Source organism: Vicugna pacos, chromosome 2, assembly GCF_048564905.1.
Source record: "Vicugna pacos chromosome 2, VicPac4, whole genome shotgun sequence".
In the NCBI taxonomy this organism is placed as follows: Eukaryota; Metazoa; Chordata; class Mammalia; order Artiodactyla; family Camelidae; genus Vicugna; species Vicugna pacos.
In genome coordinates this window covers 119,879,254-119,901,257 of record NC_132988.1, presented here as the reverse complement: position 1 = coordinate 119,901,257, position 22,004 = coordinate 119,879,254, and the positions used below count along the sequence as shown (strand labels likewise).

At 56.2% G+C, this 22,004-nt stretch overlaps 1 protein-coding gene across 2 annotated transcripts; it reads left to right on the top strand.

Annotated features, from left to right (window-relative positions):
- Nucleotides 1-855: 855 nt before the first annotated feature.
- Nucleotides 856-10,014, top strand: MSANTD1 (Myb/SANT DNA binding domain containing 1). 2 transcript variants are annotated; one of them, XM_072974479.1, is made up of 4 exons: nucleotides 856-865; nucleotides 4,147-4,411; nucleotides 7,917-8,192; nucleotides 9,751-10,014. In XM_072974479.1, exons 2-4 carry the CDS (start codon nucleotides 4,158-4,160, stop codon nucleotides 9,989-9,991), a joined length of 771 nt encoding a protein of 256 aa, XP_072830580.1. In that variant the 5' UTR covers nucleotides 856-865; nucleotides 4,147-4,157; the 3' UTR covers nucleotides 9,992-10,014. The 2 variants fall into 2 exon arrangements, with proteins under 2 accessions (XP_072830580.1, XP_006213090.1); XM_006213028.4 differs by lacking the exon at nucleotides 856-865 and having other exon boundaries at nucleotides 4,045-4,411.
- Nucleotides 10,015-22,004: the final 11,990 nt, after the last annotated feature.

Sequence of the window (22,004 nt, the reverse complement as noted above, 5' to 3'; positions counted from 1 at the left end):
TTCCTTCCTGGCCCTAGACCTGAGGGTCCTTCTGGGTATGGAGGTGCTCGGCCCGTGCCTCACCCCTCAGGGCAGCGTGGCCATGGGCCTGCTTTGTGGGGTCAACTGAGACGCCTTTGGGGAAACAATGAATGTATCCTGCAGTTTCCACGAGTTCTCGGGCCCCAAACTGTCCTCCGTCTGGTTGGATGGCTCACCACCACTGGCCTCCCAAGCAGGAAGCCCCAGGGCCACCCAGATGTGCTCCCCCATGTCACGTCCTCTAGGGTCCTGGTGTTCCCAGGCTTTCAACTCGCATAGTTGAGGATGGGAGGGACCACCAGCCAGGCCTGCGCCCACCCTGGCCCAGAAGGTGCTCAGGGCATGGGTGGGCCCAGTGGAGCCGTGGAGTCTGGGTGGGAGCCTGCCCACCGGGGCAGAGGGCCGAAAGTTAAGGGTCTGGACTCCCCAAGTACTCGGAGAGGACGGTGGTGCCAGCAGGGGTCATTGCCCCTCTCCGCCCGGTGGTCCATCCTCCAGCCCTGCCCTCCCACCGCTCTGCCCTGCCTGCCTGCCTGGCCCTGCCCCCAAGCCCCCTGGGCCTCTCCTCTGCCCAGCTCTCTCGCCTTCTGGGACGGGCTCAGCTCCCTGCTGCCTGCTCCTGGAAGGCTCTGGAGGCCCCCTTCCTGCCCTGGGCTCCCGTGTCAGGGGAGACTGAGGCCTGGAGGGCACCAGCCCCTCCTGAGCACATTCATGGCCCAGGACGCCCTGCTGAGGCCTGACTCCCCTTCTCCCCACAGGTGCTGCTGGACGCCCAGCCCTGGGCCCTCTGCTGCCCTCTGCTGCAGAGACTGAGGGGCCCAGCGGGCCGTGCAGCTGTGCCAAGGTACGGAGCTCCTCCCCAGCCGAGGACAGGCAGGGCCGCCTGCAGGGCTGCTTGGCCCTGCCTCCCTGAGCTCCCAGCCTCGCCCCTTCTTGTCCTTGGAGGCCCAAAGCAAGGGCTCTGCTTCAGGGAGCGTCTCCAGGGCTGCCCCTCCAGGGTTCTGGTGCCCCTGAGGCCTGAGAAGAGACGGAGTCCAGCCTTCTCCCCCGACTCTCCTGGACGGGTCGGCTTCAGGGGAAGGCGGGGGAGGGTGGTGTGCAGCTGCTTCCTCTGGGGCTGCCTGGTTTTCGGGGCCCTGAGCGCAGGTGGTGATGCCATAGGCCAGCTGCTGCTGCTCGGAGGCACTGGGGCCAGCTGTCCTGATGACTGATCACCGTCCCCAGCCAGGCCAGCTGCCATCCTCTGCCCAATTCTCCAAAAGCTCCAAGGAGCACTGGGGCCAGGAGGGAAGGGGCAGTGGGTAGAGATCCCAGGGCCTTGGAGGTGCAGCCAGGCCCTCTGCACACCAGCCCCACATCCAGCAATGGAGACTTACCCAGACAGGAGCTGCTGCTCCCACTGTGGGTGAGGACAGAGGCTGAGGGGTAGGGGTGACCAGGTCACATGCTGAGTCAGTGGAGCTGGGCTTGAGACCCTGAGCCGGCTCTGCCTGCCTTCCTGTGGACTCCCACCCTGGTGCAGGGATGCCCTGTGAGGCAGCCCCGCTCTGCCCTTTGGGATGTGGCTGGGGAAGAGTCCTCGGGTGGGGCAGAGAGCCAGCTCTAGGGCCATTTGGGAGGTCAAATCCTTTGCCTGAGGTGTGGGAGGGCTTCCTGGAAGAGGTGGGCCTTACAATCACTCATTCACTCTGCAAACACTACTGAGTGCTCTGTGCCAGGTGCCCAGGCCTGGAGGAGCACAGTTGTGAGCCTTTCTAGGGGGTGATGTGCAGCCAGGCGGTGGTGTCCCCATGTCCCCAGGGGACCACTGAAGCCCAGAGAGGGAGTGGCTTCCACAGAGGGCTGATGGCAGGACCAGGCCTTGACCCGGGAACCCACTGGGGGGATGCAGAGGCCCCTCCAAGTGCCCACATGTGCCCCTGCTGTCCTCTGCCTCTGCACTCCCAGGGCTGACTGCAGGGAGGAGGGAGCCTGGCCGGCCCACCCCGTCCTGAGCACCTCCCCTCCTCCCGCCTGGGGCCTCGGCCCCTCTCGCAGGGTGTCAGAGGGCGTGTGCACGGCACATGGGGCACGGGGTCGGGGACACCGCCCCACCCCAGCCTCAGACCAGGACGCCCCTGCGTGTGGTCAGGCCCGAGGAGGGCCCTCTGCCGCCTGCAGGGGTTTCAGCCTAGGCTCTGAGAGCCCTCCCAGCCAAGGTCGGCCCCTGCCAGAACTGCACAGGTGCCAGGCAGGCTCGCTGGGCCGGTGGGCCTGGGGGTGGGGCTGGGCACCGCGTGGCCACCACAGGTCCCCAGGCACAGGGTGCTTGCTGGTAAACCTCCTCTTGAGTTTATCTTTCACGTTTTGGATCCTGCTGCCTTTAGGTGGCGCTTTCTCCCTGCAGCCGCCGCAGGTGCCACTGCTCTGGCCTCCTGTCCAGCTAGCCGGGCCTGCCGAGGCGGGGCCCCTTTCCTGCCCCTTCACGTGCACTGGGCTGGGCGGCCTGGCCGGTTCTCCCCAGCAGTGTCCTTCTGCAGAGCCCGCCTTTGTCCTGTGCTGGAGGTCAGCGTCCATGTTCCCTGGCTCTGACTGCCGGTCAAGCCCTGGCAGAGGCCTGCTGAGGGCGGGCAGCCAAGGACCCCAGCCAGTGCCAGCAGCCACTTTGTCCAGGATCAGCGTTGGGGGCCTCCTAGGAAGCCCCAGGAAACGGCGGGGCACTGACCCAGGCATGCAGCACTTAGCACTGCTATGTCATGTGTGCCCCTGCCCAGGGGTGCACAGCAGAGGGTCAGACCCAGCCCCGAGTCAGCCTGCCAGGGTTCAAGCCAAGCTCGGCCCTTTGCCCACAAGGTGACCCCACCTCTCTGCCCCTCACCCTGTTCATCTGGAAAATGGGAATAAATATGGTGCCAGCCTCCCTCATAAGAGCACCATCAGGATCAAAGTAGAAAACACACGTGCCTGTGCTTGGAACGATGCCCAGTGTCAGACAGTGTGCAAATTCTCATCACTGTCACCTTTGCAAGTGCCCGATCCCAGGTCACACACACAACTGGATGGCAGAAAATAAATGCCTGGCTCAAGGTAGGATCAGTTTGCAGGAGGGAAAAAGGGAAGAAGGAGCACAGTGGAACAGAAGGCTTTGAAGAGGTGGGATGTCAGAACAGGGTTTCGAAGAATGAATGAGTTTGCCAGTAGGTCCAAAGGCGAAGTCTCGGTGACCTGCTCGGAAAGGAGGGGGATTGCTTAACCTTCGCTTGTTCATTCCTTGATTCAGTTTTACGGAACCCTTTTCTGTGGGGTCCAAGGAGCACCCTGCCCGGCAGGTGGGGAGGCAGGTCTGGTGACGGGCGGTGCTGGTGCCAGGCAGTCAGGGCGGGGGGTCTGCCCTGGGTGGGACGGACACACCGCCTGCTCCTGCTACTCTGGCCTCAAGAACCGCGCTCACCCGGGCCAGCAAGCAGTCTCACCTGCAGGAGGGAAGCAGGCGGACGGGGCCGAGCCAGGGGTCTGCTTGGTGGCTGGAGCCCCGCTCCTGCCCAGCCTGGTGGTTTTACGTTTATCGTACGTGTGAGCGTGTTGGTCGGAGGATGGGTGGGTGGGTGGGGGTGGCCTGCTGGTGTGTCCCTGTGGGTCCCTGAGGGTGTGTTCCTGGGTCTTCCCTGCTGTGTCCTCTGCCCCTCGCACCCTCTGTCTTCCTGTCTGTCCTCTGGGTCTCCCCGTCCCCAACTTTGCTGCCCCCCAATGTGCTCCTGGCCCCCCGCCTGTGTGAGCCTGGCCGGGCCGAGGTGGGGGCCGCGGCCTGCCCCGCGGGGATGCCTCACTGCGGGGGCTGGGGCTGAGCTGGGGGCCTGGGCTGCCAGTTTGGGGCCTGGCCTGCTCGCTGCAATATTGATGGCCCGTCAGGGCGGCCCTGATTCCTGCGCTTCCAGTTAAAAGGTTTCTGTTGTTGTAGCTTATGCAGTTGCTCTGTTGCTATGGAAACGTGACATCAAAATGACGTTTCCCATTTAAAAGCTTTTAACTAAATTCCTGCCTGTCAGATGTAGGCCCCATTTTGAGCGAGGAGCTGCCTTCCAGGAGCGGGGCTCCTGCAGCGTGCAGGCCCCGGGCGGCCGGCGAGCACGCTCTTTAACCCCGCAGGTTCCTCCGCCATGGCCGCGGCCGAGGTGCCCGGCTACCTCGTGTCGCCACAGGCGGAGAAGCACCGGCGGGCCCGCAACTGGACAGACGCCGAGATGCGCGGCCTCATGCTCGTCTGGGAGGAGTTCTTCGAGGAGCTGAAGCAGACCAAGCGCAACGCCAAGGTGTATGAGCGGATGGCCAGTAGGCTGCTGGAGATGACGGGCGAGCGCCGGCTGGGTGAGGAGATCAAAATCAAGATCACCAACATGACCTTCCAGTACAGGTGGGCGCAGCGCCCCGCCCAGCGCGGGCTGCGGGACTGCTCCGCGTCCCTGGAGCTGAGTCAGGAAGGCCGAGGGTCCCAGCCAGGCTGGGCCCCGTGGGTCCCCTCTGGCTTCCTATAGTTGAGAAGGGACCTGCAGAAGTCACTGGGGGGCGGGGAGGTCGGGAGACTGAGGCCCAGCGAGGGCAGGGCTGGGACTGATCCCGCTTCCCTGGGCCAGGGACACCCCCAGGGCACCTTTGGCACTGCCCTACCCCTGGGTCCCACAAGTGACCCTCTTGGCCTGCACACACCCGTCCCGGGGAGACCCAGGGCCAGCACAGGCGCCACAGAGTGTCAGGCACTGCTGTGCAGACAGGGAACCCAAGGCTGGAGGCGTGAAGGAGGCTCAGCTGCCCGGCCTGTGAGTCTGCCTGTCCCCATGTGCTGTCATCTTAGCATCAGCCAAGCCAGCTGTGAGTACCGTGCAGCACTGGCCTCAGGGTCGGGGCAGGGTATGGAGGGCTCATGGAGAAACCTCGAGTGTCCAGGGGGGTCCCACTCCTGGGATGGGCCCCATTTGTGGAAGGACACATCTCTGCCCCCACCCTGTCCCACACCGGCCCCCTGCCCTGGCATCCTTGGAAAAACCAAGTCAGGGCCAAGCACGGGGCTCCAGGCAGCAAGGGCAGTGCTGGCGTCCGGGAAGGAGCAGTGTGGCCCCACATGCCCAGCAGCTCAGAGTGTGGGGCCCAGGTCGATCTGCAGAGGGTCATGGGCAGGGCCAAGGTCAAAAGTGTGGAGAGGGTCACGGGAAGGGTAAATGTCAAGCCAGAGCGAGGGCTGCTGGGGAGAGGGGCACCATGAGCATGGGCCCTGTGGGCGGCCTGGGCAGCTTGCCCGTGTCTGGAGGTGGGGGGAGGCTGTCCCAGGAGGACGTGCAGGAGCCCAGCTGGTCCCAGCTGTGGCTGCCACGGGCAGGGGAACAAGATCCAGCCAGGGCTGCGTGCAGACTGGGCCCTGCGGGCTGGCCTTGGGCACCTTGAACCACACTCTAGGGGTGAGAGGACCCTCCCCCGCAAATAGACAAGGAGAGACCCTCACCCCTCCTGCAGGGCCTGTGGCTCCGGGCCCCTCTGGAGCATGGAGACATGCAGAGGCTTGCTCCCCATGGCCCTGAACAACCAAAGCCTGTTTCAGTTGCGTCAATTTAACTTTTCTTGGCCCTTGGAGGACCAGGTCCCAAGCCTGGCGCCATCCAAAGGCCACTTCTGACCCACAGCCTCGACCCCAGCCAGGCCCTAGGGCGGAAAGGAGGTGGCTGCTGGGGTCCGAAGGCATCAGAGTTACTCAGGTAGAGGAGGCTAGATGCCAGCCACCCACTCCTGACAGGAGGCCTGCGCTGTCTGCAGGCAGGGACGCAGACGCCCCCACCCCACCGCTCACCAGCGCCCCTCGGTGCCTGGCGAGGAGGGGGCCACAGAGGTGATGCTGGCTGTTTTACTGGCCTTCTCTCTGACTCTGTAACTCATGGGATCTGATTGGTGTCTGGCCGGGTTATTCATTATTTATCCTGAAAGCCTTCATCAGGGTCCCAGGGGAAGGATTCTGTTCCACTCTGGGAGGCGGGGATGTGGGCTATGGAGGCCACAGGAGATGCAGGGGTGGCAGAGCGGGGCCTGGCCTCCTCCGGAGCCTCCATGCGCGCCACTGCAGTCCGGCCTGGGGTGCAGGCTGCACACATGTACAGCACTTCACAGTTTGTGAAACACTTGCACACGGCAGCCCTTTCCAGCTCCCACTCGCTGAGGGGGAAACTGCGGCCTACAGCAGGAGGGGGACTTGCCCAAGGCCACACAGCCCTTCCCAGGCTTTGGCTGGTTGACTCATTCTTTATCTCCCCACCCCCAACAGCCAGAGCTTCCCACAGCAGAGGCTCTTCTTATTTTTCCATAGTAGCTCTTTACATATTAAGGTTGACAGTTAAGGAAGCCTGGGGGGTGGCCTGGTTCCGTGGAGCGTGCTTCACTGGAATGCCATTTAGGGGCTTCCTGCACTAGGGACAGGCCTTTCCTCATTTCTCCAAGGAGTGGGCTGGCTGGGGTGGGCAAACAGGAGCTGGGGGCCCCAGAGGGCTGGGGGGAGCCCAGGCGGAGGGTGCAGTCATCTGCCCCTGTGCCTGCACAGCCTCCTGGTGGGCAGCGGTCCCGTGGTCATCCCTACGTGGTCTTTTCTTGGCTTCCTGCTGAGGACACTGCTCAGTGGCTATTGAGGTGGCCAACTCCCGCCATGGCCAGCCTCTTCTTGCTACCTGAGCCACAGGCCCCCCTGCCAGGGGTGATTCTTTCAGAGGGTCAGCTCATTATTTCCAGTGACCGCTGTGACCACGGCCACATCCTAGCAGGAAATCCATGTTAGGAGACAGGAGCCACTTGGCCACGGGTCACTCTGTAGCTCGAAGGTCTTCCCACGTTGGGAGGAATGTGGGTCAGAAATGTGGGGGTCTGCAGACTGAGGCTGAGGGCACAGGGAACCCTGGGCCTTAGGAGGCAGAGAGCCCTCACCGCCCCCATTTGCTGGCCTGGCCGGGGCTGCCCTGCTGTCCTGTGGCCCCATCTCCCCATCTCTCACCTCCCAGGGGACAGCCAAGTCCCAGGGGCCTGCAGGGCCTGTCTGCAGGGCTGGGCAGGGTGCCAGGCCCGGGTGGGCAGAGTTGTGCCGTGCAGCCCCTCGGCCTGGGGTCTGAGTAGCGATGGGGGTGTCAGGCAGTGGGAAGGGAGCCCGTCAGGCCCAGCCCTGCTCCTCCTGCCACCTTCAGCCAAGAGCGATACCTGGACGGCTTGCTGTCTGCCAGGCACCAGGCGCTGTCTCCTTAAATCCTCCAACAGCCATCTGAGGAGCTCGCATCTTTGATCATCCCCATTTTACTGGTGTGAAAATGGAGGCTCAGAGAGGTTAATGAACCTGCCCACAGTCACACAGCAAAGTGGTGGAGACAGACACAGACTCAGATCTGCTGGACACTGAAGCCTGTGCCCCTGACTCCTGAGCTTCGTGCTCCTGAGGCGTCCTCTTTAGAAAAGCACATTTATCACATTGCGTTATTTTACGTGTGCGTTATTCATCGCATTTTACGCCCATGTCTGTGTTGTGGATTTTACTGTTGCTGGCTAATTTATTTAAACGCAGTATTTGTTCACTGCAGAGTTTAGGAAACAGGAAAGCCAAGAGAGGGTGGTAGGAATCAGCCCAAGGTCCGTCACTTACAGACCGCCTCGTCCACACGGGGCGCGCTCTCCCTTCTCCGCATCCAAGGCGCTGTAGGTCCTGAGACTGAATTCTTCCTAAGTCCACTGTCACCTTGTCCTGGAGCCTGGCCGATTTTTCTGAGGAGGCCGAGAGTGGCTCCCACCCGTGCCACGCGGCTCCCGGGTCCGGAGCCCCGAGGGCCCCTCTGCTGAGGGCCGGCGGGGCAGGGACAGGACCGGCTGTTTCTCACCCTTGGCTCTTGTGTCTCTCGTTTCAGGAAATTAAAATGCATGACAGATAGCGAGTCCGTCCCGCCCGACTGGCCCTATTACCTAGCCATTGATAGGATTCTGGCCAAGGTCCCTGAGTCCTGTGATGGCAAAGTGCCGGACGGCCAGCAGCCGGGGCCGTCCACGTCCCAGACCGAGGCGTCCCTGTCGCCGTCTGCTAAGTCCACCCCTCTGTACTTACCGTATAACCAGTGCTCCTACGAAGGCCGCTTCCAGGACGATGGCTCCGACAGCTCCTCCAGCTTACTGTCCCTTAAGTTCAGGTAGTGTGCGCTTCCTCCCGCCCCCACGGGAGCCAGCGGGGCCAGGCCGGAGGAGGAGGGGCTGGGAGCCGCGAGGGGCGTGGCGACCGCGTCCCTGGAAGCCCAGGTGGTGTGCAGAAGCCTCCCGGGACAGGGAGGCCGAGGGCAGGAAGGCAGGTGGTCCCTGGAGCCCGGCTGCCGAATCCGCAGACTGGGATCGTCTCCCGGCTCTGTCACTGCTGGGCCGTGCGAAAGTCCTTGACCTCTCTGGGCCTCAGTCTCCCTCTGTAACATGGGGATAAATCAGGACCTTCTCCAGGGAGGACTGGCACTATGGAGGCCAGAACAGACCCGGGCACCTGGCCCACCCCTTGGCTTCCGGCTCTCAGGGTCCCCTCACCCCAAGCAGACCATGGGTCTGGGGTCCCCTGGGGCCCCTTCCCCCTGCGCTTGGCTGGCCGGCCAGTCCTCAGCACCAGGGAGGGGTGTCAGACTGAGCCCCCAGGGGGTCCTTGGAGCCTAGTTGCGGCGGGCGGGCCCGGCCCATGTGCTGTCCATTGTGTCCCACTGGGCGTGGGCCAACCCCACCTCAAGATGCCATTCAACAGTGTGCGGGAGACACACCCCTGTGGTGTGGGGCCGGGGTGTCGGGAGGTGGCGTTTGGCTGGGCTTTCAAGGGTGAATAGGAGTTGGCCAGTGGGGAAGAGAACGGGAAGGGTGTGGGTTTGAGCTGCCAGACGTGCGGGCGGGGACGGCACCTCTGGGCGTCCCTGCAGTCTGACACCCGCGTGTCAGGGCTGCTGCTCCAGTGCCCCTTCCTGGTGGCGTTTCTCAGCAGAGGCCTCTGACAGAAATGTCTTTGGGAAGCCTGAGGTTTATGGAGATTGAGCCGAGTTCCCAGACTGATGGCTGCCCCAGGCGTCGCACCAGGACTGGGACTTGGGGCTGCGGTCCCTCTGGGTCCGAGCTCCACTCTCCTGCCCCTGAGGTTGGCTGGGTCACCGTTCTGCACGGAAGTGCAGGGCTGGGGCCAGGGGACAGGCAGGGCCTGGGGGTCTGGTGGGATTTGGCAGCTCCCTGCCTCCCAGTGGGGGCCAGTTAGACCCGGGGTGCCCCCCACCCCCAGCAGAGTGCAGGCTGTGGGCCTTGGCTCCTCCACTGCCTGCCCACCAGAGGTTTTGGTCCTGGGGGGCAGCCCAGGCCCCTGTGGCCTGACCCCTCTGGGTGCCTGTCCCCCTGCCTCCACCCCCAGGGCATGCTGGCCTCACCACAGGCTGCTGGGAGATGAGGGGCCCAGGCCCTTCCTTCTGAGACCTCAGTTTCCCCATCTGCCCCAGGCCGGCTGGGACTGGCGGCCTCTGTCTTCCCGGGGGAGGCACTCTGCCCAGCAGCCCCTCCCACCCAGCCTTGTCCCTCTCTGGGGTGGCCTCTCCCCCGAGCACCCGCCCAGCGCGGGTTTGGGGTGCCCTTGTGGCAGGGCGCCCCCACCCCCCAAGTCTGCCCGCTGTGTCACCTGGGGAGGGCCTGGCTCCCCTGCCCTGGGCCCCGTTTGTCCACACACCGGTGCTGTCCTTCCAGGTCGGACGAGCGGCCCGTGAAGAAGCGCAAGGGGCAGGGCTGCCACTTCCAGAGGAAGAAGCTGCGGCTGTTGGAAGCCATGCTAGAGGAGCAGCGCCGACTGGGCCGCGCCATGGAGGACACCTGCCGCGAGGTGCGCCGCGTGCTGGACCAGCAGAACATCCTGCAGGTGCAGGGCCTGCAGCTGCAGGAACGCATGATGGGCCTGCTCGAGAAGATCATCGCCAAGGCCGGTGTCTAGGCCGCCGCTGGCGCTGGCCAGGCTCTGCTGGCACACGCCCCCTCGGCCCGCCCGCCTGCCCCCTCACAGTCCCGGCTGCCCTGGGGGAAACTTCCTTCCAAGGGGCTCTCGAGTCCCGCCTGCAGCATTAAAGCCCCGCCTTGGGCTCAGGGCCAGCACTTCAGGGTTAACTCCGGGTTGTTCCCCGTGGGAACGTCCCAGAACCTGCTCTCCAGCACCCTCAGTCTTGATGGTACTTGAAACAGCTCTGGATGCTAAACGTGTAATTTCCATCACTCCCTGATAGCAGAGCCCACGGGCGCAGGCCTGGAGGGAGGCAGCCGGTCAGTCAATCTGAGAGCAAGGCAGGTGGAGAGAGCTCCGAGGCAGGTCTTTCCCTTGCCTGAGCCTGCTGCGTCTGCCCTCAGACAGCTTCTGTCCCCAGGGCAGACCCCAGGGTCCGCACTGCGTTCCTCCCCCGGAGATGCCAGGAGTCTCGAGTCCTCCTCTGTAACAACACCCATAAAAGCGAAGGCCCCGTTCAATTGCCCAGCCCAGGGATGTGGGGGGATGAGACGGAGGCCTGGCCATGGGGAGACAAGCCAGTGAGTAGAGAAGGGAGGTCAGAGCAGGTTGTGAAAGTGCCCGGAGGGCAGGGCTGCCTGCAGGATGCAGACCCGGAGGCACCGGCCGCAGACACGCACAGCTGGGGGGTGTGGCGCCTGGAGCAGCGGCTGCGTGGGAGGCCTGCGCTCCCCAAGCCCGGGGAGCGCTCTGGCCAGGAAGGTCTTGGCAGCCACACTCAGAACCCCATCTGGGAGGGAGAGGGGCTGGGGTGCGGGGGTGGAGCCTTTCCAGAAGCCTCCCCGCCCCCGGCCCCACCGGAGTCACATCAGCTGCTGGGCTTCCGTCCAGGTGGCAGAGGACAGCGGGGCAGGTGCAGCTGGAAGAAGCGGTCCAGCAGAGTCGTGAGTTGTCTTCTGGGTATGACGGGGACCCGAGCCTGGGGCACAGCTGCTTGGCAGCTCCGGGGAAGCTGTTTGGAAGAGTGGGGAGAGGCCACTGCTCCTGTGACTTTGGTAGGGCGTCCGTGCTGTCAGGGACACGTCCCAACAGAAGATTACAGCTGGTTACCAAGAACAGACACCTCGACTCCTGGGTTTGGTGCTTTTCTCTGTATGGGAAGAATCTGGGCTTATTAAAATTCTCCCGAGATACACAACAACCTGCCCACGGGCCTGTTTGTCCAGAACACAGGACACCCGTTGTCCTCACGGCCTTGGTTTGGAGGCTGAGGGCTTCATCCTGTCCCTGCCTTGATTCCTCTCAGGGTGCATAGTCAGCGACGGCCACAGGCCCACCCTGTATAAGGGGGTGGGGAGCAGAAACACTCTTTTGTTCTTTGTTCTACATGGAATGTAGAATTCACCCTGGATGAGCGAGTCGCTGGCCCTCCACGGGGCTCCGGGGGCTTGGCGGGTGGGCAAAGCTCCCTCTGGCTTTGCCCGGCTGACTCTCGGGTTTTTGGGGAGGATGGGGAGTGGAAGCAGGGTCCCTGTCAGGAGGTTGCCACAGTCATCCTGGTGTGACAGTCACCAGCTCACCTGAACCTCCAGTGGCCCTGAAGTCAGCTGGCAGTAATTGGGAGCCCCTGTGGTCACGGGGGCTGCGGAGGCCAGCCCGAGACCTGCCTGCAGGAGGGAGAGGCTGGGCGCCCCGTGCACAGAGAGCAGAGCTGGGCGGCCAGGGGCATTTGCCCAGAGCCCACCTCCTGGGACAAAGCGTCCTGCTTTGGGACCAAAGGCAGCAGTGTGTTTGGTGAGTGAGTCGCAGGCTCTGGGGCAGAGGGGAACCCTGATGTATAAATATTCCCCCCAAATCTGCTGCCCACCTGACATCGCTGGGCCATCACGGCAAAGGGTTATGCGCAGCTGGCCACCAGTCCCCACACAGACGGGGACCTGAGCTCCAGGCTCGCCCTGCTGAGATTCCAGCTCAGCTGCCCACCTGCCTCTTGGACGAGACACCAGCACGAGAACTCACTGGATTAACTGACACAGGCCCTGCTCGGCTGGGCCTGAGAGGGTCTGCCACTTGCGGCCCCGTCAGGGTGGTCCCACCTGCAGCCCCCCGCACGTGGCAGACGGAGGGTCTGGGTCGTGTTGCAGAATCTTCACCGTAAACAACATTGCGTGCGTTCCTAGAATCGGGGTGGTGGCGGATTAGTATTTCAGAAACTGTGAGTTACAGTTCCAATATGTTATTTTGCATTTTTGCAATCTTGTTTAGAGGTGATGGGATCTGTTTTCTCTTCCCTGCTCTTCCATCATTTACGGTCCAGTGGGACCCAGCTGGGACTCCTGCTGCTCATGAACAGTGTGCCTCTAACTTTCTTCTGTAGTTACTGATCTGTTACGGAGGAAGAAGTGGCGATCTCCACCAACGCTAAAACAGTTGATAAGATGCAGCAGAACGGCACTTTAAGGCTGAAACCTAAAATCAAGAGCCTGACAAATGAGCCAGCTCTCACCATCATTCTTTTATGTGGTTTTGACATTTGTCACTAATGCATTAAGGCAAGTAAAATAAACAGGATAAGAGATGAAATTAATTTAAAAAACCCTTAATTTTCAGATATTTTTGTATGCTCAGAGAACCAAATTATACAGAAGATCAAAAGCTCTTAAACCACCTTAAACCTGTTAAATATGAGAATGGAGAAGTATTTAAGCAGAAAGGCAAAGGCTCCATATGAAGAAAACTTTTCAGTTTTATTGAAAATTTTAAAACAATCCTTAGCAGGTGGAGAGACTTGGCTTAACTCTGGGAAGTCCAGAATAAACTAAAACAAAATGTCACTGATAGAATTCCAATTCTATTCTCAATAAGCCTGCACTTTTTTGTTTGTTTTGAAATGGATGAAATTATTTTAAAATTCGTGTGGAAAAGGAGCAGAGCCAAAGTTCCGAGGCCGATGAAAGTGGGGGGACATGCTCAGCCCCAAGACGCCGGGGGGCCTGGGGGCCACAAGATAAAACAGGCGTTTCCTGCTTGCGAGGCGGGGAGGTCTCGCCTCGGCTGGTGGGGGCGTGAGGGGGGAGCTGGGCGTCACCCCGCAAGGCTGAGGGAACCTGCGCTCTTCAGCAGGGCCACCCGAGGGCTGGTTCTCAAACGGGGGCCGTGGGACCCCTACAACCCTCTTAAAAACTGCGGTAGATGTGAAAGAGCTTTTGTTTCATTGGGTTCTATCAGTATCAGTAGCTCTTACAGTGCCTTCTTAGACGTTAAACCCGAGATTTTAGAAGTATTTATCCACTTCAGCATAACCATAAACCCATGACAGGATAACATGCATGACAATTGCGTGAAAATGTATATCTTCCAAAAAGAGAAGTTTTAGCAAGAAGGGTGACATTGTGTCCCATTTCCTTCACTCTCTGTTTGCGAGAGGTCGGCGGGCTCCTCCCGCTGCGGGAGCGACTCGGTTCCGGAGTGTGAGAATCGGTGGGAACGCGGCCTCACGCGGACGTGTGTGTTTGGAAAAGAAGGAAGGTTCTAATAACACCTGCGGGCCGCCGTGGCCCTTCCTCCTGACGACACCCAGGCTGGACACGCTGCGGTCGCTTGCGGGCTGGTTGCGTGTGGACTCTGAAATCGTATCAATGGACTTTCACTCTGTGTCTCATTGGAATCCGTCAGTCCGTCCTGCCCTTGGACAAGTCTTTATCCCTGCTTGCTTTTGTGACATCACACACTGGGCATTTGGAAAATAACGGATCACCAAGCCCTGCGGGTCTTCTAAATGTCAGCACAGTCATTGAACAGTGTCCAGGCGTCACCTTTGTGAATATCACTGTCAGCCTCATCGGAAAAGTCTTTAGTTCAGTAAGTTGGCAAACTCATGGTGGTGGATACAAGCTTTTCAAAATTCCAACTTCGGAGAAAACGCTCAACTGGAAAAGACACAAGCACCTCAGTGTTCACAGCAGCACGATTTACAATAGCCAAGACATGGGAACAACCTTAATGTCCACTGACAGAGGACTGGATAAAGCATTTGTGGTCTATATACACGATGGAACACCACTCAGCCATAAAAAGAAGGAAATAATGCCTCTTGCAGCCACATGGATGGACCTGAAGACCTAAGTGAAGTCAGCCAGAAAGAGAAAGACAAATAACATATGGTATCACTGATTTGTAGAATCTAAAAAAAAGATACAAATGAACTTCTTTACAAAACAGAGACTCACAGACAGAAAACAAACTTATGGTCACCCAACGGGAACGAGAGGAGGAGGATGAATTAGGAGTTTGGGATTAGCAGATACAAACTACTATGTATAAAACAGATAAACAACAAGTGTCTACTGTATGACACAGGGAACTGTGTTCAGTAGCTTGTAATAAGCTATAATGAAAAAGAATCTGAAAAAGAATACATATATGTGTGTGTGTGTGTAACTGAATCACTCTGCTGCACACCAGAAACACGTAACGTTGTAAATCAACTATACTTCAATTAAAAAGCCTCTAAATTTCGCGCAAAAGCTTGAATTTTATCGTTGATCTTACGCTGTGGGTTTTCCATGATGGGACAGGCTCACTTTGGGCGTTTTCAAGAAAATGTCTGCCAGGTTCCCAAGTCTGAATAATCAGTTTCTGTCAGTCCTTCTTTCCCACAGAAAGCCGCTCCGTTAGACGGAACCACACAGCTGGGCCGGCGGCCCCACGCCTGTGCACGAGGCCGAGGTGGCAGGGCTCCGGCGCACTCGCCATCCTGCCTCACAGAGTTTTCTAAAGTTGTGGATTCAAGATTTTAGAACATCAACTATTTTTACTGCCCATCGGGGACGCTCAAGTGAAACTAGCACTTTCTGCCGCCACCGCCAGCATCTGGTACCTGCCCTGATCCGTGCCGGAGACTCACCATGGCAAGTGCCAAACACTGAAGCTGCACATGAATTCTTCTCCTTATTGTCACCGAAGAGTTTGGCCACAGGGACCCTCGGAGGAGGGGGCACCGATCACGGTTTGAGAAGCTGCCTTACGGAGACTCGGCGTGTGCGGAGGGCGGTGCACCTCGCTGCGCTTTCCGCATCCCAGGACTGTGACCCCAGGGGCGCAGAAGATACCCCTTCTCCCTTCACCTCACAGCTGTCCTACTGACCACCTACTGTGTTCTCCACAGGGGACACAGTCACGTAAATCAGAGGTTGACAGGGGGCTGGAGCCCGACTGCAGACAAAGTAGGTGAATGGTTATCAGTTAGGACTCTGGTGCTTTACAGAGGGGGATGGAGGGCAGGGGTGGGAGGGTTACCCAGACCTCCAGGCACTGGCTGAGTCCAGAGTCCCCTCCAGGACTCCGGGTGCCTCGGGGGTCTCACCCCGAGGGGGGCTTGTGGCAGAGGGTGCTGGGAGCAGTCCCACTGCATCCACCTTGGGTGGGCTGGGGGGACCCGCACCATCCTGAGGTCACCCACCCAGGTCCTGAATGTCTACGGGACCATGGAACTGGCCCAGTCCCCCGAATGGCCCCAGAACCACCTTACCTTCCCAAAGACAAGCCTTGAAAACGGGAGTGGGGGCCCCGACACATCTTGGTTGGCTTCTGCAAGACGGGCGGTCTTGGAAGACAGCGTGACTCCCATCAGCTCCGCCCAGTGAGGGCGCCCTCTGCAGCTGCCATCATCCACGTGAGGCTCTTCCTGGGGCAAATCACCGGCCTGCGGACAGGCAGCCCGTCCGCCCGGCACTGTCCCCTGTTGGCTTTGACTCGCCATCCTCTCCTTCCTGAGAGGCCACCTCAGCTCCCTGCCTGCACCACCTTTGTCTTCAGGGACCTCGTGTCTCACCACCCAGCAGAGCCTGTCTGTCCACGGGGGTAACGCAGTCATGCAGTCAGCCCAGGGGATGCGGAGGCAGCAGGTACACTGGGCGGATGGGCGAAACCCACCTGTGTGGAGGGAGCAGAGAGCCGGTGAGAATGCAGGGCCCGACCAGGGGTGGGGCAGGTGGCAGTTCCTGGCGCAGGGACCCCTGGGCCTGGGCTTCAGGCCCTCGTGGAGACCCTGGGAGCCGCTACTCTTCCCCGGTGACCCCTTTGTGCCCAGCCCAGTGAGCGCGCACGGCATGGTCTGCATCCAAGAACCACCCTTGGTCTTGTCTCTCCCGCCCACTTCCAGGCTGCGGCCTTGGTGCTCGGCCTCCAGGGCGCCTTGGCTTTGCAGCCTGTGTTGTGGGAGTGCAGCCCCACCGTCCTCCTGTTCCGTGTGAGGTGGATGGGGCGGGTGCACGGGCTTCTCTCTCCCCGTGCTGCGGGCACCCCTGGCGGCCCTTGCTCATGCTCACACGCGTTTTGAAAATCAGAGGAAGTCAGCAGCTTCAGGGAAAGACAGCTTCACAGCAGAGGAAACATGGGTGTGTTATGCTCAGTGGCTCACGCGGTGGGGATGGGCCCCCAAGGACGTCTTTCCACACGGATCTCCCGGGTCTCAGCACAGCCGGTGGAAAACGCTGTCCCGTCATGACTGAGCGGTTTGGGCATCTTTCTCGGAAATCAGTTGCCCTCAAACGTGTGTGTCTGCACCCAGAGTCTGTGTTCTGTCCCTGGATGAGTGGAGTCTGCCCACATCTCAGCAGACTGTCCTGGGCACTGGGAAGTCTTAAAATCTGGAACCATAAATCTTTCAACTGTGTTATTCTTTTTATAAATTGTTTTGGGTATTTTCAGTTCTTTGTGTTTCCACAATTTGTTAAGTATAGTAAAATACGTATATCTTAAAATCTACCATTTTAACCATTTTCTCTTTTTATCCTTATTTTTTATTGAAGTGTAGTCAGTTTACAGTGTAAGTTTCAGGTGTACGGCAGTGTGATCCACTTATACGTATAATTACATATGTGCATTTTTCAGATTCTTTTCCGTTACAGCTCATTGCAAGCAATTGGATGTAGTTCCCTGTGCTATATAGTAGGTCCTTGTTGTTTATCTGTTTTACGTGTAGTAGTGTGTATCTGTTAATCCCAGACTCCTAACTTATCCCTCCCCTCCCCTCCCCCTTTCCCCCAGTAACCAGTTTGTTTTCTATGTCCATGAGTCTATTTCTGATATATAAATAAAATTTGTATCTTTTTTTAGATTCCACATACAAGTGCCATCATATGATATTTGTCTTTCTCTGTCTGACTTACTCCACTTAGTATAATAACTTCTAGCTCCATCCACATTGCTGCGAATGGCACTGTTTCATTCCTTTTTATGTCTCAGTAGTGCTCCGTTGTGTGCAAATGCACTGCACCTTCTTTATCCAGTCGTCTGCTGAGGGACATCAGGAGGCTTCCATGTCTTGCCTCTTGTATAATGTGCTGCTATGAACACTGGGGTGCAGGTGTCTTTTCAAATTACAGTCTTCTCCTGGCACATGCCCAGGAGTGGGATTGCTGGATCACAGGGTAACTCTATTTTTAGTTTTTTAAGGAATCTCCGCACTGTCCTCCACAGCGGCTGCACCAAACTGCATTCCCACCAGCAGTGCAGGAGGGCTCCCTGTTCTCCACAGCCTCTCCAGCCTTTATTATTTGTAGACTTTTTAATGATGGTCATTCTGACTGGTGTGAGGCGATACCTCATGGCAGTTTTGATTCGCGTTTATCTAATAATTAGTGAAATTGAGCATCTTTTCATATGCCTGTTGGCCATCTGGACATTTTAACATTTTCAAGCGTACAGGTCAGTAGCAGTAAGTACATTCGTATTGTTGTGCAGCCATCACCACCCTCCACCCCCGTAACTCACCTTGCAGAGCTGAAACTCTATCCCCATTAAACACTAACTCCTCACTCCCCTACCGCCAGCTGCTGGTGCCCACTAGTCCATTTTCTGTCTCTGACTCCCCTAGGGAGACCTCACATAAGTGGAATCAAACAGTATTTGTCCTCCTGTGACTGGCTTATTTCCCTGAACATAACACCCTCAAAGTTCACTCACGTTGTAGCAGGTGTCAGGATTTCCTTCCTTTTTGAGGCTGAGTAACATTCCACTGTGTGGATGGACCACGTTTTGTTCATCCGTTCATCTGTCAGTGGACACCTGGGTTGCCCCCACTTTTTGGTTATCGTGAACAGCGCTGCTGTGGACGTGGGTGCACAAGAATCTGCTCCGACCTCTGCTTTCAGTTCTTCTGTGTTTATGCCCAGAAGTGGGATTGCTGGGTCATACAGTAGCTCCATTTCTAATTTTTTGAGGAAGCTCCGTACTGTTTTCCATAGCGGCTGTACTAATTTACACTCCCACCAGCAGTGCACAAGGGTCCCCTTTCTGCACATCTTCACCAACATTTGCTATCTCTCGTCTCTTTGAGAGCAGCTGTTCTAGCAGGTGTGAGGTGGCACCTCGTGGTTTTGATTCACATTTCCCTGATGCTCAGCCGCATTGAGCATCTTGTTGCGTGCCTGTCGGCCAGCTGCTCGTCTCCTGCGGAAAACTGTCTATTCAGATCCTCTGCCTATTTTTACATCAGATGGTCTACCTTTCTCTATTGAGTTGTACCTAGCAAGTATTTTTATGCGATAAATTCCTACCTGCAGCGTTGCAGGAGCCAAAGGATAGGTGTTGTCAAAATGCCTTCCCAGGATGCCACGGCCACGGGGAGCCCGGCGTGCAGATCCCGGCCCGCTCCTGCTCCGGCGGCCCTCAGTCCACGCCCACGAGACCCCTCCACGCAGGCCTCGCCCCACAGGCCCTTCTGCCTGCTTCTGAAACTTTCCTATCTTTTTACACCTGTTTGTTCTTACTCCCCCACCAGGCTGATTCCTTATTAACTCACCACTCAGTCCTGCTCCTGGGGCCTCCCCTGTGCAGGCTGCCCGAGGTGTGGGGACGGCCCCCCTCGGCGGCTCTCCCGCCAGCCCTCCTCCCTCTGCTGGGCGAGCTCCCGGAGTCTGTGAACCTTGAAATTTAGATTCCAGCCTCGTGCTTGACCCCTGCCTCCCTCATTTTCCAAAACGCCTTCCTCTTTTCCTGTTTGGAGAACTTTCAAGAACCTTTCCAAGTTCTCCTGGGAACAGTGCGGCTCCCTGGGGTGCCAGCTGGCATCTCCTGCAATTATCCTTAAATTATAGGGACAATTTATATTTCACAATTGTTAGAAATATCAACTGCAGCTCAAGCCTTTGAAACGAATGGAATCTTAATGGGCAGCTGCATAGGTTACAGCCGGAGCGGGAGGCCCCGGTGGCGGGAGGGAGCCTGGGGCCGCCGTGCGGAGCAGTGAGCCTTGCAGCCGACGGGGGAGCCGTCGGGGGGAGTGGAGCCCACAGCCTGGACTCTGGGCTCCACGTTCAGTGTATGTCCCCCTGAAAATGCAGCCGGGCCCCAGGTCCACCCAGCTCACAGCCTCCACATTCGGATCTGAGCTCCTTTCCAACTGGGACTCGGGGTGCAGCCCGGCCCTGGCGCCCAGAGCCTGGGCCGCAGAGGGCTTCGTCCGAGGGATCTGGAGTCAGAGGTGTCCCCCACGGGGGGTCGTGGCGCTCAGCCCAGAACTGCAGTCCAGTGTCCGGAATCAGTTGTTTCATGGGTTTGGTCCGGTTTTCAGTTGTTTGAAGTGGAGGAGGGGCGAGTCCGTCCAGACCCTGTGACGCCACCGGGGTGGAGCACGTAAGTCAATGGTACCTTTTGGTGGCAGACATTTTACTTCTGACTAAGGCAAAATTATTGAATGAATTTTTCTTCTATGGCTAGAGCTCCTGTGTCCTAAGAGACCTTCACCACGGTTGTGAAGGTGCCTCCCCATGGCCTGTCTTGGCAGCTATGCTGGCGTTTGGGCCTTTGAACCAACTCAGATTAACTACTGTGTGTGATGTGAGTTAGACGCCAGGGTTCATCTTCTCCCATGGTTATCCAGTTATAACAGCACTTTTGTTAAAAATCGTTCCCTTCCCCCACTGAATTTTTCTCATGCCTTTGTCAAAAATCAATTTACTGAGCATGAGTGGATGTCTTTCTATACTCCATTCAGTCCCCTTGGTCAAATGTCTACATTATCTTGATTGTTGTAGCTTTATAGAAAGTCTTGAGATCAGATGATATCAACCTCTGAAATTTGTTATTCGTTTCTAAAATTATTTTAGTTACTACAGATCTTCCGTGTTTCCACGTACATTTTAAGTCAGCTTGTCAATTTGTCACTCTAAAAAAGCCTGCTGACATTTTGATTGGGATGGCGTCAATCTACAGATCAACTTGGTGAGAACTGACATGTTACCAGTCAGTACTGCATTTTGCCGTTTTCGAACAGGGTATCTCTCTCCCTTTGGAGAAATCTGATGCATACTTTATTAATCTATTCCTCAGTGTACAAATTCTCCAATTGTTTGTTGGGAGTGTATAGAACTATGTTTATGTCTGTAGCCTACAACCCTACCAAACTCAAAGATTGGTCTAATGGCTTTTTAAATAAATTCCTTAGGACTTTCTGTGTTCACAATCATGTTTCTTGTGAATGAAGGCAGTTTACTTCTTGCTCTCTAAACTGTATGCCTTTTATTCCTGTTTCTTGCTTTATTTTTTTGGCTGGGGCCTCCCGTACAATGTTGAAAAGAAGTTATGAGAGCAGCAGCCTGGCTTCATTCTTAGGGGAAAGATACCCAGGCTTTCGCCAGTGAGTCTGAGGTTAGCTGTAGGTTGTTCATAGATGCTCTTTACCAAATTGAGGCAGTTTCCTTCTATTTTTAGTTTAGAGATTTTAATCACAAATGAGTATGAATTTTGACAAATGCTTTCTCTGCACTTATTGAGATAATCGCAAGATTGTTTTCCTTTATTTCATTAATGTGGTGAATTACAAGTTTCGCTTTTCGAGTGTTAAACCAACCTTGCATTCCTGGGATAAACCATACTGTTCATGGTGTGTTATTCAAGTCAGTGATGTTTTGCTAAGGATTTTTGTATCTATGTTCATGAAGCGTAGATCTGCAATTTCTTTTTCTCATGATGTCCTCATCAAGTTTTGGTATCGGAGACATGCAGGCCTCATAAAATGAGTTCAGAAGTATTCCATCCTTCTCTATTTTCTGAAAAATTTGTGTAAAAATGGTATTATTTCTTCCTTAATTATTTGGTTCAGTCCAACACCATATGGTCCTGGGATTTTATTTGTGGGTAACTCTCTTTATGGAAAATGCTGTTTTTCCCCTAAAATTTTATTATGAAAATTTCAACCACTCAGAAAAAATGGACAGAATTATGTAATGAGCAGTCATATCCGTTTCCTAAATTAACATTTTGTTATACTTTCCTCATCAGATATCTATCACATCATCTTATTTTGTGATGCATTCCTAAGTAAGTCACAGACACCAGCACATTTTCCCTTAAAGATTCTTAATCATTAATTCAACTTATTTAACTGACATTCAGGCTATTCAGACTTTCTACTTCCTCTTGTATAATTTTTGTTTTGTTTTTAAAGGAATTTTTCCATTTTTATATAAAAGTCTGTGGTTATCAAGTTGTTCATACTCTTCTAGCCTTTATTTATTTATTTTTAAACACTTTTAATTGATTTATAATAATTTTACAATATTGTGTCAATTCTATCCTTTAAATATCTGTGGGCTTGGTAATGATATTCCTGATATTCGCAGTTTGTTTTTCCTTCTCTCGTTACTCTTACTAAGGTTTGATAAATTGTATTAATCTTTTTGAAAAACCAACTTTTGGCTCTCTAATTTATGTGTTTGTTTTTCTTCTGTGTTTTGACTCCTCTCTCTTTCACTACTTTCCACTCTTATTTTTATTATTTCTTTCCTTCATTTATTTTAGGTTTAATTTACTCTTTATTTTCTTGCTTCTTCATGTGAAAGCTTAGATCATTAATTTCAAGCCACTGTTTTCTGTTACAAACGTTTTCAATTGTAAGTTTACCCCTATAAGAACTTTAGCTATGTACTACAATTCTTAATAATTTGAGTTTTTTATAATTCAGTTAAAAGTATTTTTCTAATTTCTTTAATGATTTCTTCTTTGA